Genomic DNA, 15,494 nt, shown 5'->3' with positions numbered 1-15,494 from the left:
TGGAGTTATTCTCAGCATCCATCGCAAAGGAAAATAGCAAAATTATGTAAATAATCCAATAAAAGTTAACAATCATATTCATATCAAACATTTCACTTTGAAATTAAATCAAAAGAGAAAGAGACATATCCTGGTATATTTTTTTGGGGGAAACAGTGCCAGACATCTTTTGGAGAAAGTAAAAATACAGCATAAACTAATTTTTAAAGCCGTTGAAGGAGGGCGACTTATTCTTCAATTTACCATGATATAAATTATATTTTCCCAACAAAAGAAGTATATTGATGACATTATATAATGTTAGGTCTAGGTGTTGTTTATTGTGTTATATAGAATATCAGAGAGGTCTAAATTGTTAACATAATTGATTTTGAGATAAATCCAATATTTAATATCACCCCAAAATGTACAGTGTTTGATAGAGGACAGAAGGCAAATAAACGTTACAATGATTCGTTTGATTCATCACAACATTAACAAGGATTAACTTCAGAGTTCAACAACTGGATGAATCTTATAAATAATTTTAAAATGTGCTTCCGTCACCTCCGGTGGAACTTGGCCAATCTTGTGGTTTTTCCCAACTTTGAAAGAGTTTCAAAGTCAGTCAAATGTCGGTAATTATGTCTTTTGTAGTCGCAAAGATTCATTTAAATGGTTCTGTAATAAACCTGTTATTACATCCATTTGCCTTTAGGTCACATCCTTCAATTGGCAGTTCTTTTAATCCTGGAAACACATTACAGTGTCGTAAGGCGTTTTGAATCAAACGAATCAGTGGTGATGACATTTCTTTACATACTTAAAAAAAAAAAATTCTAACAAGGAACAATTGAATTTATACGTATTGAGAACTTTTGCACAGTTAAACGTGTGACATTACTGCATCTTCCCCACCGAGCTGCTCCCAGTTCTCGCCTCCTCTCGTCGCTCCTCTCCAAGTCTCGCGGGATTTGGGCGCGGAGCCGCTGGCCGAAGTCTCGGGGGGGTAAAAACAGCGTGAAGACTTCAACGGCGTGCGGGCGGATCGTCATTTATCCTGCAAGCATTTCGCGACAAACCGGCGCGGAAACTTCACGCCGAGTCGGACTTTCTGACCGCGGACGGTGTCGCGCCGAAGCTTCCGCGTGACTTTGGGTGAAGTTTGAGGCGGAAACGACAAAAGAAAAGTGTTGCCCGGTCGGTCGTTCTGCAGGAATGTCGCAGAAAGAGAGACCCAAGTTTTACCGACAGGAGGTCAACAAGACGATATGGGAAGTCCCCGAGCGGTACCAGAACCTGGCCCCGGTGGGATCCGGAGCCTACGGATCCGTCTGGTAAACCCACTGTTCTTTTCTCCTTTCGTGGAAAGTTCGTCGAAGTGTCGTCACCTGACTTAACCTCCATTCATTGAGACGAGGCCCGAGCAGGCCGAACCTCTGCTAGCCTAGCGAGGTGGAGCCACCATGTGATTTACACTCGATTAAAACCCCCAGTTTCTTTTTTGTGGAGTTTTTTCCCTCACTTATCAACAAGGGAAATCTGCAGTTTGTCAACTTTAATGCTCAGACGTGTCCGTTAAACCGACTTCCGGGAAACTTCTGGATTGGTTTAACAAGTGAAAACTATTGTAAAGTCTGTTGACATGACCCATAGTCTGAAGTGACCCACAAATGGGCTTTCTTAACTGTTAATTTGCAAGAATATTACTCATTTGGAGGCATTCAATGGGATCAAAATGTGAATTTGTATGTTACGTTTAAACAGAAGTCATCAATATCCCACTGTTGATGGTTTATTGCATCCTTTGGATTGTTTCCAGGACAAATATAAAGATTAAAAACAATTTACAATCTTATTTCGCTGTTAGACTGCATATAAAGTTATCAAATTGTCTGAATCCACTGTCCTTCTATGAGTATTCAATACTTTTTCATAGAAATAGAGTTTTGGGTACATTGAAGTGTTTCCTGGACAAATATATAAATATATAAATTAGATAAAAGCTTCTCATGCCAGTAATACAGCTTATATAATGAAAAACTGTCTAAAGCTATTCTTGCTTGGCTTGTTTCTAAGAGTGTTCAATACATTTTAATAGAAACATCTTTTTGGATCTTTTTGATTACTTCCTGGAAAATATATATATAAACAAACAAGATAAAATCATCTCATGGAGCTGTTTTAAAGTTTTAAAAAAACCCTGTCTAAATTCACTGACAGGCACATTTCTAAGAGTATTCAATCAGTTTTAATAGGAGCGTTTTGACAAGTTACTAGATTAATAAGACATTTTCCCATATGTCTTGAGTTGCGCCTCCTGCCAGAAGACCTCGGTGGTAAAAGGTGATCTTAAGCACGATGTGATTAAATAAATTGTGCGGATGCTATCTAGGACACGACGTCGTGGTCGTTGGGAGGTTTGGTTTAGACAGCAGATGTTTGTTTTGCAAATGGAGGTGGACAGCTGTGCTGTTGCCGGGCAATAGGATAATCTGTCGCTGGTCAGATTACTGTCCGCTCACCAGTGCAACGACTGATTGTTGTTTTTTTTTTTTGTTTTCTCCCCCCCCCAAACGGCGCCCTGGGTCACACTGTTCGTAAGCCCACCATCTCCACTTGTTTCATTCTGAAGCTGCACTCACTGAAGTGTGCGGGTTTTGGTTATAAGGCCACTCTTCATATCAGCGTTATTTACAAACAGGCTGCATTACGGTTCTTATACAAATCTCTTGTGCGCTACTTGCACAGTGATGATATATAAAGCAAACGACGGCAGACCGTCGGGAGCCCCGAGGGATTGAAACTCTGCACTGTGATTAATGCAAGACCCATAACTAAAGCCACAATAATATTTATATTTAGATATAGAGATACGGAGTCGAAAGCACTCTGGCTTCATTACGCCGGGAAACGGGTCCATCCAGTCTTTTATCGTGTGCGTTTCTCTGTTTTAGAGTTGGTTTCCAGCAGGATTTTATCTATCCTAATGTGACGTGTTTGTGCAGACTTTACTGGACTTTCTCTTTTCTCATAAATGTAGTCGTGTAGTAAATGCCTCTAAAAGGGCCAAAGGCTTATCGTGAGTGTCGCTGGAAATCTTAAAGAGTTGGGGTGAAACGGTTTGAGGCGCAGGGCTCCACAAAGCGCTTGAATTAAGGTTGTTTCAAGGGAAAACGCGTTGCTTTTGCATTTTCATTTCTGAGAGTTTACACAGAAACGGCAGAAACACTCAAAATGGTGTTGTCGGCATGCATATTTTTTTTTACTGTAGCATAGTCTTTAAAAAAAAGAAGAAGAAGAAGCTGTGCCCACACAGCATCGAGCAGGAGGAAGTGTTGGTTTCAGACTGCAGAGCTGCTTCCACTCTGCTGAAATGACATTTTCTGCCGACGTCGTCCCCTTTTCCCAGCCTGCAGCAGCTCTTTCTGACCCAAATATGTTTTGCAGAGCAAACTCAGCCAATTCCCTGCTTCGGTTTTATCAGTCTCAGATGGGGGGGGGGGGGGGGGGGGGGCTTTTTCCAAAAACCGAGTGAACCTTCCAACGTTTCCTTCTCTGTGTTCCCGCAGCTCCGCGTACGACGTGAAGACGGGGTTGAAGGTGGCGGTGAAGAAGCTCTCGCGGCCCTTCCAGTCCATCATACACGCCAAGAGGACGTACAGGGAGCTGCGGCTGCTCAAACACATGAAGCACGAAAACGTGAGTGGACTCGTTTCTCTTCCCTCTTTGGCCCGGCGGTTAAACCCAGAGAAAGGAAGTCGCGTCTGTTTGCACCTCCTGCCGTTTCTCCATCGTCGTCGTTGTTCTTTGACGTTGGTTTTTTCTTCATATTTTTGCAGGTTATCGGCCTCCTAGATGTCTTCACCCCCGCGACTTCTCTGAAGGAATTCACTGACGTGTGAGTTGAGCGACGCCACGCAAACGCCGGGTTCCAGGCTCTGTCCTGTATCCGTCACTTTGGCAACAGGCCGTGCATAATTTATCAACGGGGACGTGATGACCGGCGGCCTTTAGTTTCCCAGCAGGAGACACGGCGGCGCGGGAAAACACCTGGATCCCATCCAGCAGACTAAACACACGGGAACATTCTTTACACTGTGCAGTCTGTTTAGTTATTCGCTCTCTGGCTGCTTCAAGACTTGGTTCGTCTCCAGCTTCCTTCCCCGAACTTCCTTGATCACGACTTGGTGAAACTCTTGTCTCTGCCCTGGGCGAAACGGGTCGTTATTGTTTTTGCTGGAAGTTGTTTGAAATGCAAAGTGGACCGAGATGGCGAGTCAGACACTCAGGCTCTTTTTCCCTCCTCATTTCAGTCGAGAATGAATTGAGTGCACATCCAACGTAACGAAACGTTTCTCGACTTTTACCGTGAAGCGATTTGACGGCCGTTTCCACGGCGTTTTCACGTTTACGCGACGCCGTCGGGTTGTTTTTGCAGTGAAAACACACGCGTGCGTACGGGGAACTGGAGCGCACATCATTTCGCCAGCGCCACGTTGGTTTGCGCGGACCGAGTCGGCATCGCGAGCACGTTAGCCATTAGCTCGTGTCGATGCTAACTGGCCTGTCGGAGAGCTACATCACTGTGTGAAATTCAAGCTCTGTACAAAGTGACACTCCCGGATTTGGAACTGTGGGAAACGGAGGTCATGGATCGAGGAAGAAATGATGCAGTGAAAGTGCACTTTAATTATAAATCTCAGGGTCGTAAAACATTTGTTTTTCGAGTGTCTGACCGTGGGGGTGTGTCGGTGCTGAGGTGGTCAGTCGGACTCAACGATCCTGCCTCTTGCTATTTTAGGCCAAAGGTGAATCATCGTCCTCCGCATGGAGTCGCGTCTGTGTTTTATTCCTCAGCGAGAGAAGCGCAGCCACTACAAAAGTTTCTGTGCGTTTTGATTTGAGGTCTGTGATGTCGGAGTGGCGTCTGCGCTCCGCTCCTCACGCCACGGAGTCGCTCCACGATTACAGGACTGGGTCAAGATGTTTGTAGAGAATCTGACTCACGAAGCTTCTTTAAAGCCACGCGGAGCTCTCACTCTGCTGGATAATGAATCCAAAGCTATTCGCGGCGTCGCTTTGTGAGACGTGTGTGCAGTTTAACATTTTTCAAGCTCTCTCTCTCTCTCTGGACGTGAGCTTGACCTGATCATTTCAGATATTCACTGCTGAGGCTGCCATCAATACTATAAATATTGAATTAACAACTCAAGTCTGGTTTGTAATAAAGAAGTTGATTTAAATGCTACCGAGACCGCTGAAGGTTAATGCTTTAATATATATTAAAATCCGTTCTTATTCAGTGTGCCCACATGACTACTGGAGGCATTTCTTAAGGATCCGCCAATACCACTTTTTTTTAGAGTACGAGTACTAACCGTTAGCTAATTTGTAATACCGAGTACCGATACAAGTACTTATTAAATCCCATAAAGCCTCATTTAGACTCCATACACAAGCAATACGTGGGGGCGATGCTTTGCTTTGAACCACCGCTGTTAACGAATGTATCAGACAGACTTTAATCATGTTTAGCATGTAGCTTTGCCCGACCCGCTTTAGCATGTAGCATGTAGCATGTAGCATGGCTCGGGGTTAAGTCCTCCTGATCTACTGAGCAGTTAAACTGGTGAGCGACTGGGCTAAACTCTGCTGGTCGAGTCTCTGGTGATTAAGTCTCTGGTGTTGTACGGACTGTCTTTCACCTCTCCATATTTTGGCATTAATAATAATAAACGGTCTCCAGACTGCGGGCGTCGCTGCTGACGCATGACGTCACGCGACGCCCGCCGTGTTGTAATCGGTGGATCTGAGACGAATACGAGTTCCCCGTGACGTGTCGGTGCATCCCCAACGTTTCTGGTGCATTATCTGGACCAGTTGTTCTGCATTACTTCACCACCTGCATTCAAACTGGAACCCGTGCTCCCCCACTTTGAGCAGCGCTGCCCCCCCCCCCCCCCCCCCCCAGATTGCAGCTCCGGGGGCCCCGTCTCACTCCCCCATCAGCATAACTGTCATGGAGGACTGAAAGCAACACAAGGTCACACGTGGAGGCCGTGTGGGGGGAAGAAAGAGAGAGAATAAGTGGGTCGGTGGGATCTGTGCTCTCTTCATCGCCCGTATCTGCTGGGAACAATCTGCACGCGTCACGCTATCAAGGAAAATGTCAGAAATGCAGATGCTCGCAGTGTGGTTCCCCCCTCGGAGCTAAAAATACCAGCCGAGTCATGACGCGGCGGTTGAATCTCCAGCCGTGCTCCTGTTTCTATAGGCGAGAGGAAAACAGAGGTCACTATTTATATGCCCTTATGTCTTTTTTTTTTTTTTTTTTTTGTGCAAGGCGAGTGAACTTTGGAATGTGTGTGTCCTTGTGCGTGGCGCTGAAAACAAGTCGGAGCATAACCAGGTGCTATTTTAAGCCCTCGCTCTCTTTACCGTGTGAGAAGAGCCGAGTATTCACGAAATGGGTATTTTGTTGGGAAGCGGGCTGACAAAGCAGCGCATGGTCGTGTGAGTTTTGGCCCGGGCATCACCCCCCCCCCCCCCCCCTCGCCTTCTTGTGTGTGAGCCGTTGGAGCATTTTAAAACAGCTCGGGGGATTTGGTTGAAATTATCCACTGATGCAGCACCATTAAGCCCATTTATTTGGGCTGTGTCATTAAGTGACATTCCATTTGTGAAGGGCTCGGCCTCTTCCAGTGCCTCTTGAGAGACGCGAGTGTGAAAAGAAGTAGCTGCTAAACCGGTTTAAGCTCCGGCGGCCATATGGGAAATTAGCGGCGGCGTGCAAACGGCGCAGGAAAAATGTGTTCGTTTGGTGGAAATGTGTTCATTTTCCATCCATCTGGTGTTTTTTTTTTTTTATCAGCCGAGACCATACTCTGTCTGCTGCCACTGTGCTGACGGTCCTTTTGTGTTTGGCAGGTATCTGGTGACTCACCTGATGGGAGCAGATCTCAACAACATCGTGAAATGTCAGAAGCTCACAGACGACCACGTGCAGTTCCTCATATATCAGATCCTTCGAGGGTTAAAGGTGAGGCTTCAATCGCCGCCGTGGGACAATCACGACGCACATTTACGTTTTCCCGTCGAGGCGATTTTGTGAAATTGACAACGTTTTCATGCGTTTTGTAAGTGAAAACGCAACACTTTTGTTTGCTCATTGGATGTCCGCAGGCATAACGTGTGTGGTTTCATTACAAAAGCAGCGAACAGCGCCCACTAGTGGCACCGTTTACACTGGTGGACATTTTCAAAACGTGTAACTTTTCATGAAACAAAAAGTCAAAAGTGATCTTCACCCAAGATGTTGTGAAAGTGGGACCTCGACTTGTATGAAACTTTAACAAAATGTTATCAAGCTATTTGTTTTTCCCCCTCTAGCGTTTATAGATACTACATATCGCTCTTACAGGAGAAGCAATATTTTGAAAATGAAGAAATCGATAGTCTTTCCTCCTCCACTTCTTCACCATCTCCTGAATATCTGCTGTCACAAGCTCACATTCACTCTTGTGTGTGTTCGTCCAGATATGAATCTCATTTCTCTGCGGTTTCACCCAAAAAGCTTTTCTTTGGCACTTTTATTTTGTTAAAAGTTATTGCAGCTTATTTACCGGAGCCTGGTAAAGCGAACCAGTTGGTTAAACTCACTCCCCACAATACTCTTACTCCCACACTCGCCACAGTGTCGCAAAGTAATTACTGGCTTGTCTGCTAATTGGCGGACGTTCTGACCTTTGTATTGCTGCGCTGACTCGTCTCTCGTGGTTTCATTGTTTATTGTAATCTTCCAGTTTGAGCTCTTTCAAAGAGAACAGCCGATTCAGTCTTCTTCCGTGGCTCTCAATGACGGAAGCCTCCTTCAAGCTGTCCTTCTAATGCTCGTGGGATGAATCGGGTGGCTTTTGTCCTGCAGCACCTCTGGCAATTTCTCACGTCATAAATCGATGCGTCTATGAACTGGCGATGTAATTTAATGCTCCCGTGTCTCTCTCTCTCTCTGCAGTATATCCACTCAGCAGACATCATTCACAGAGTAAGTGATGTGTTTGATTCTAATCCATGTGTTTGACCTCAGCGTTGGCGGGGAGGTGGGGGGGGGGGGGTGAGTGTCAGGGTTTACGACTCCCTGTATTCAGCTTGTGCAAGTCGTAAAAATAAAAAACCTCATAAGATGTCCATGATGCAATGTTTCTTTTTATATTAACAAGGGGGAGATCAATTTTTTTTTTTTCTAATCTTAAATCAAAGAAGCTCTCAGTGATTTGTTTTTCTCCCTGCAGGATTTGAAACCCAGTAACTTGGCAGTGAACGAAGACTGCGAGCTGAAGGTCGGTGAACTTATCGAAAAAGCTCAGTTGATCTCGAAGCCGCACGGCAGGATGGTGAAACGCTCTTGTGAACACGGCTGCCCCTCTCTCTGTGCGCTTCGAAACTCAGATCTTGGACTTTGGCTTGGCGCGGCACACCGACGACGAGATGACCGGCTACGTGGCCACCCGCTGGTATCGGGCCCCCGAGATCATGTTGAACTGGATGCACTACAACATGACAGGTGACGCCGTGTTTGCCTTCGCCCTGTTTGCTCTTGTCGGTTGCTCCCGAACTGTGAACGTATGAATGTTTCCCGATGACCCTTGAGTCCTCAGTCTGAGCCCGGGCCTCTCTCTCTCTCTCTCTGTGTGTGTGTGTGTGTGTGTGTGTGTGTGGAGTTTCCTCCAGGTCCTCCGGTTTAATCCCACCGTCCATGAACATGCAAGATCAATAAATAACTAAAGGGCATGTTTACGCAACAGTGTTTTCAAGTGAAAACGCAAGACTTTTTACAAAAACCGGTCAAAGCACAACTTTCTCGAAATGCTCCGTCTCCATGGAAACGCGGCCACTCGTTCTCCTGCACATGCTCGACAGGATAAACGACAATAAAAATGTTTCCTCCACAGTGTCAACACTCCCGGTCCATGTTCTCCTGGGAGTTGGGGGGTTTTATTAACCGTAACAACAATTCAACTCGGTCGCCAGGCCACTAGAATGTCTGCGTACTCTCATTGTTATTGTTTGTGGCGTATTGTTCTCTGCCGGCATGTGTGTGCACGACGGCACCCACTAGTGGCCCCACGTGAAAACTACATCGTTTAAAAAAAATAAAAGGTTAAACTTTTCTGAAAACAAAACGCAAACTAATACGGTTTTTATATCAAACATTGTTGTGTAATAACGATAATAATAATAATAAGCCTTTGAAGTTATTATTATTATTTTTTTATAATTTTATTTCTGTGTTTCAGTGGACATTTGGTCAGTCGGGTGCATCATGGCAGAACTTCTCACTGGGAAAACCCTGTTTCCTGGCAGCGACCGTATCCTTTTCCTTAGCGTTCAGCGAGTAGCTCCAGTAGCCGGTGAGGTTTCCACACACGTATTTGAAAAAACATATCGGTCCAAGCTAAACAACACTCAACACCGACTCTGCTGAAAAATCTCCCGCACGGCTCCCGTCCTCGTCCTCTCGGGAAAACCTGCTCTCCTCCTCCAACAAGTCGCCGCCTGCAAGTGTTTCCCTGTGAAAATGTACTGCTGCTAGTTTTCACTCTGCCCTCTGGCCTCTCGTACTCCGCTTCCAGCTTTATTTCAGCCGTCAGTCTTCAGCTCGTCCTTCCTGTCAAGACTGCATGTACACGGCCGTGTGCAGCCCGTCTTTGAACGGGACTCGACATGCTGCACCTCTTTTATCTCTCTCTCTCTCTCTCCCCCTCTGGGCTGTTTACTGCTTTTACTTCCTTTCCATCACAAGGTGTCGGTATAAACCCCCTTTTGCTTTCTCCACAGGTGATGTTTATTGTTTCTCTGTTCTCCTCTGTGTGAAATGGAAATAAAACATCTGCATCACACACACACACACACACACACTGATTTTTCATCTGACCCACGTTTTCCACTGAGGTCAAGGAGCATGTTTGCCACGTCCAGTGCTGGTCTTCCTTCACCTTGTGCCGGTAGACATTGATCAGTTGAAGTTAATCATGAAGCTCGTCGGAATTCCGGGGCCAGAGCTCTTGATGAAAATATCTTCGGAGTCTGTGAGTTGCAAACGCTCCCAAACCGTTTTTCTCTCGCCATTTCTACCGCCCCGAGCTTTGTGCAGCATCTCCGGAAGCGTCCGCCGGCCCGTCGGCGGCGCGTTTCCCCTCCTACCGGCTGTGTGGGTTTGCCTCTCCTGTGATTTCCCGCGGTGTTTTTGCTGTGAGATTACCGGGGGGGGGGGGGGGGTTGTCGTCTTTCGTCTCCTCTCTTTCTCCCTCTCTTCCCTTTTTAAAGTCACAACTTTCCCCGAAAGCTTGAAGTCTGCTTGTCAACGTCACATCGCGGTGCACGTCGCGCGATGTCTCGTTGAGAATCGGCTTCTTCACCAACTCCGCTCTGTCGCTATGCTCCCCTTGACACAAGCTGCATAAGATATAGACCAACTTCAGCAGATAATGCGTCTGACAGGAACGCCCCCGTCGACTCTAATAAACAGGATGCCCAGCCACGAGGTGAGACCAATCCATGCTTACTTTCTTACGGGCAGGCGGCAGGCCGGGATGGGAGGGCTGTGCTATCTATTTTTTTTTTTTTTTAACGGTGGCTGTTACTAACAGCAGCTGTAACAGCGGGTCTCCGGAGAAGGTGGGGGGGGGCGGCAACAAAAAAATGTAATCAACCAAAAGCAAGATTTTTGAGCCGGAGTGCATTGACTCCTATGTCGTAATGAGTTTGGAAAGGAAGTAACTACTTAATATTTGGACTTCCATTTCCTTGTTCTGCGTCATTGCTGCAGTGTGTTCTTTCCAAAGAAGTGCAAGCTCCACGTCAACCTTGAGACTTGTGAACAATGTGTCACATGACTATACGCAGAGTGAAATTACTCAATAAGAATTCACATCACAAACCTTTAAGGCCCCCGTTTAGATGACGAATGTTTTTTGCAGTGAAAATGTGAAGAAAACTTTGATTTTGCTTTGGGTGTGAGGCGACAACGGTGCTCTGAAACAACTTTTTTTTTTTTTTTTTGGAAAACACTCGGGAGTGTCTTTGGAAACGGAGGAAACGTGCACCACAGCGGCAGTAAATAGTCCGTCTGCAGAAGCGCGACAATAAGAAGATTGTTTGCGCCCTCCTGTCACGACTCCCACTTTCATATTTCGGCCCGAGATTCTGCTGATCCGCTTATAATTTGAGTGAGCGAACACATTGTTGTTCGCTCAACGCAGCAGGATCGACTTCGCCAATAATAACAGAACCTCAGAAAAGACGTCCGTCGACGGCGTGAAGACGACCCCCCCCCCCCCCCATCAAATTCCTCCCGTGACGCTTTTCCCCCCCAGTCGCCTCATAGCAGCAGTCACGGCCGATGCCAAGACTGAGCAGCGACGAGGGAGTTATGAGCTCCACCAAGTCCTTACAGGCTCTCCTCAAACTCAGTGGCGTCAAGCGGGGCGTAACGAGCAGCGAGTTGTCCTGCAGTCAACAAGCAGACGTTTGGTGGGGGGGGGGGGGTTAATTTCTCTCGCTCACGGTGGTGCTGACACGCTTGCTGCATGGCTCCGTAACATGGAACACGGCCAGCTGCTGCCGCGACGGTGGAGGTTTGAACCAGGAGCCGACACGTCGCGCCGCAGCCCGGTTACTAACAGCATCTTCTGTGTTGTAAACGATCTTGTGTACGTGGGTTTCTCTCTGGCTGCTTGGTATTGTGCTTCCTTCTCAACATGTGTTTATTTATTTATTTATTTTTAAATTTAGTCTCAGGACTTTTTTCCCCCTAAAAGAATGATCACATTGACACGTCTTGAAAAAGCACCGCCATGTATTCAGCCTGTATCAAAGTAGATGTGAAAACTCAACAAGCGGTGGGCTCTTCCTCCAGGCTGTTCCACTTTCGCAGCTGCAGCTTACACTCCTTGTTGCTAGGCAACGTGCGTGTAGTGTCAATCATTCATTTGCCGCAAGGTGCGCGCGGCAGCTGTGCGAGGTTTTGGCTGCTTGTTTCTCTCTCCGGGTTGTCAAAGGAAAGCGGCGCAGAACTTTGCTTCAGGTGGACGTGAACAATCTCGCAGACACGTGAAGAGCTGCTACTTAAGACTCCTTGTAGTATTAATACCACGCAGGATTATGAGGTACTGCGTACAGTCCCAGCAGTAGATAGAAGTGCAGTGACGACGAGATCCGGAGCAGAATCAGCGGCTCAGACTGATGTGTTTTGACACGTTGCTGCTCGCGGGACTCCTCGTTTGATTTATTGTCGTCTTGTACTTTTCCAGGCCAGAAACTACATCAGCTCCTTGCCGCAGATGAACAAGAGAAACTTTGCAGATGTATTTCTCGGCGCCAACCCGCTAGGTAATAGCATGGAAAGTCTTTTTTGGGGGGGGTTTAAACTGGGAAATAGTTTTCAAAATGTTACCTGATTACATTGCCAGAATTAAGACTGAAACTAAATTTAGCCATACTAGAAAGTACTCCGCTCAAAAACTGCTTAAAACTACTGTTTAACAGTGTCAATAGCAAGCTTTTGCTTTTTCTTTTTTTTTTACCTGCATTAGGAAAAACCCAAAGCATTTTTTCCTCATCTCAATAAAAACATTTTTTGTCATCAAATGCTGATGGGAAAAACTGGAATCTCTTTTTTTTTTCCTCTCTCAGACAAATAAACATATTGCTTCTGAAAATGTAGTTTGTTTATTACTGCAAATTGAGGTTAAACTTGTAATTATAATAGATGTCACAGTCGATTAAACAGTGTAATGATGTTAGGGGGAAAAAAACAATGAAGTTGTAAATGCAGTGTGAACTTGTACCTCAGTATGAATGTATAAATAGGTAGAACATTTAAACAAGAGCAATAAAATGTATAAAAACTGCATGTGCCACAGTGTAAATGCATACAATGAAGAAGGTTTAAAGAGAAAAGTAAGAGCATCTTAAGCGTCTATAAAAATCACATTCTTGAAACGAGTTCAACCAAAATACTAAGTATCGTAGGCGAGCTTTAAAATTAAGCGATGTGACGTCACTCTTTATTTTCTACAGAGCATTTAGTCCTAGTTGCGTTAAATATAAGACCTTTTGGGTTGAAAACCAGCCCACCTGAGGCTCCAACCACCAAACGAATTCTAAACCTGTTTGAAGAAAACATTGATTTCTCTTTTTCTTTTCTTTTTTTAAAATTTTAAGTCGCGGACAAAACGCAACGCCAATCTATGATATTTCACAGTATTTAAAAAAAAAATACAGTACAGTCATTCCTATGTGCTTTTACAGAGAAAATAGAAAAGCCCAACATATCCATATTTCACAGTATTTTGAACGTTTCATTAAAATGAACTTTATGTTCAGATTGTAGTAAATTTGAATAGTAATCGTTTTTTCATTTTCGTCACATATACTTTGTACTATAACTTACAAAAACGTTAAATTTCGTTAAATTGTTGCATGTGGCTTCTGAAATAAAAGTTGTTTGACACCGTTGATTTCTTCACGGTTGCGGATCTGCTTCTCTTTTCTCTCTCTCTCTCTCTCTCTCTCTAGCTGTGGACCTTCTGGAGAAAATGCTGGTTCTGGACACAGACAAGCGGATAACGGCGGCCGAGGCCCTGGCCCACCCTTACTTCTCCCAGTACCACGACCCAGACGACGAGCCCGAGGCCGAGCCGTACGACCAGAGCTTCGAGAGCCGAGAGCTGGCCATCGACGAGTGGAAACGTAGGCCTTCTGTCTCCGCTACGGAAACGCTGCCCGCCGGGGGTGGGGGGGGGGTTCCGGCTCGGATTTTAACCGCCGCCGCCGCCGTGTCTTTTACTTGCAGGGTTGACCTACGAGGACATGTGCAGCTTCGAGCCGCCGGTCTTCGACGAGGACGACATGGAGTAACGAGACGGGTCCACCGCTTCCACCACCGACTCTTCAGCTCGAGCATTAGTGATAAATACACTGATATACACACACACACACACACACACACACACACACACACACACACACACACACACACACACACACACACACACACACACACACACACACACGCAAGTCAGACAAGCTCGGTGCCGTTGCCCGAAGAAAACGTTGGTCCTGATTAACTCCCGTGAGGAGTTCATTACTGCCTCGATCAATCGCCTTTACTTCTATTTATAAACCACTATTGTTGGTGTCCTGCTGGAAAATGTCCCGTTTCTGCCAACGTCTAAGAAAAAAAAAAAAAAAGAAAAAAAAATGTTCTTGTGATTTAAAAAAACAACAAAAAACATTAGACTTGTATGACTTTTCACTGTGACACTGAGATGCTGAAACACCTGGACCTTTTAGCTGTGCAACTTTTCTTTGTTGAATTTCCTCTTTGAGTAACTTATGATTAAGCTTCTTTTTTTTTTTTGTCTCAGTGGAGGAAAGGATTTTGTTCGTGTGCTCCTCTCGCCCTGTCGGCTCATGGTCACCTGTATTTATCGTTTTGATTGTTCTTTATATTTAAATAGACGGGGCCCTCCCAAGGGTCCCGGGCGTACGACACAGGTAGATATTTTTTTTTTGTTTTGTTTATTTTTTTTTTAATTAGACGATTCACAATTTGAGGATGTGCCTGACCTGAAGTGCTCACCAGCTGAATTTCACTCGTTTTAACTGTTTAAGTTTCCCCGTGAGGAGAAATCTGAGCCCGCCCACCCAACTGTCAGGGGATAATGTTGTTTGGTAAGGCACGAAATGGAAGAGACACATCAATGGATACGTGCTGTGCTTAAAAAAAAACTAAAAATAAATAAATAAATGTACATATCTGTGATGTATTTTTCAAATATGATTGGAAGCAATCACCGTTTAGCATGTATGTTGCCATGTGTGTGTCTGTGGTCGTGCTTTTGGTTTACAGGATTTGTACGTGTCGCACGCGAACCTAACGTGCAAGAGAGGGATTTGTATTTATACTGTGTTGAGGTGGTATTTATAAACGGCAATCGAATGATCCCTCTACTTTCTGTCCCGCAGAGTTAACGCCTATCTTTAGTCTTTTGTTTAACAAATAAAGACTTATTTTTAAGAGATTTTGTTTTTGGAGTTTCTGGTTTATTTATTATTAGTATATATTTGATATTTTCTGCCTTCTGCGAATGAAATGTGGAAATCCACAGCTGAATCACAATGTTGGATGGACTATTTCGCCTGACACGTCTATAACCGATCGAGTATTTCCTTTTCAATTCAGGTTTTAACAATGCGCATACGTGGATTCTTAATCTTACTACATGCAACATAATGTCAGGAATTTTCACTTATAACTAAAGCATATTACAAAGCTATTGCAGTCTGGTCTTTTGATACTGGAACAGTGCATCTAATTTCTCATCCATTGTCTACAAATGTGTTTGAATTGTGTGCTGGAGACTTACAGCAGACATGAGACGAAGGTGTAATTGAGAGTGACTTGGAATTATTAGATTGTGGATTCAGATCCTGGCCCTTTCTTGTTT

General features: G+C 45.1%; 1 protein-coding gene across 2 annotated transcripts; it reads left to right on the top strand.

The window, feature by feature from the left end:
- The first annotated feature begins 991 nt into the window (after positions 1–991).
- mapk14a (mitogen-activated protein kinase 14a) lies at positions 992–15,068 on the top strand. Of its 2 annotated transcripts, none has more exons than XM_080496399.1 (12): positions 992–1,316; positions 3,552–3,681; positions 3,822–3,880; positions 6,910–7,021; positions 7,997–8,026; positions 8,274–8,321; positions 8,431–8,545; positions 9,279–9,350; positions 10,447–10,526; positions 12,294–12,372; positions 13,561–13,734; positions 13,838–15,068. In XM_080496399.1, exons 1-12 carry the CDS (start codon positions 1,198–1,200, stop codon positions 13,900–13,902), a joined length of 1,083 nt encoding a protein of 360 aa, XP_080352525.1. In that variant the 5' UTR covers positions 992–1,197; the 3' UTR covers positions 13,903–15,068. The 2 variants fall into 2 exon arrangements, with proteins under 2 accessions (XP_080352525.1, XP_080352524.1); XM_080496398.1 differs by lacking the exon at positions 10,447–10,526 and adding an exon at positions 9,991–10,070.
- The last annotated feature ends 426 nt before the right edge of the window (positions 15,069–15,494 follow it).

The sequence above is a fragment of the Blennius ocellaris genome, assembly GCF_963422515.1.
Source record: "Blennius ocellaris genome assembly, chromosome: 5".
NCBI lineage: Eukaryota > Metazoa > Chordata > Actinopteri > Blenniiformes > Blenniidae > Blennius > Blennius ocellaris.
The sequence above is the reverse complement of the archived record's forward strand: the minus strand, read 5'-3'. Positions and strand labels throughout refer to the sequence as shown.

What these genes read in the sequence shown, in the direction of transcription:
- mapk14a (XM_080496399.1), top strand. Translation starts at nt 1,198, where the DNA reads ATGTCGCAGAAAGAGAGACCCAAGTTTTACCGACAGGAGGTCAACAAG. An exon ending in CCTGTTTCCTGGCAGCGACC is followed by an intron (nt 9,351 to 10,446) that starts GTATCCTTTTCC and finishes AAGCTGCATAAG; the next exon opens with ATATAGACCAACTTCAGCAG. An exon ending in TCTCGGCGCCAACCCGCTAG is followed by an intron (nt 12,373 to 13,560) that starts GTAATAGCATGG and finishes CTCTCTCTCTAG; the next exon opens with CTGTGGACCTTCTGGAGAAA.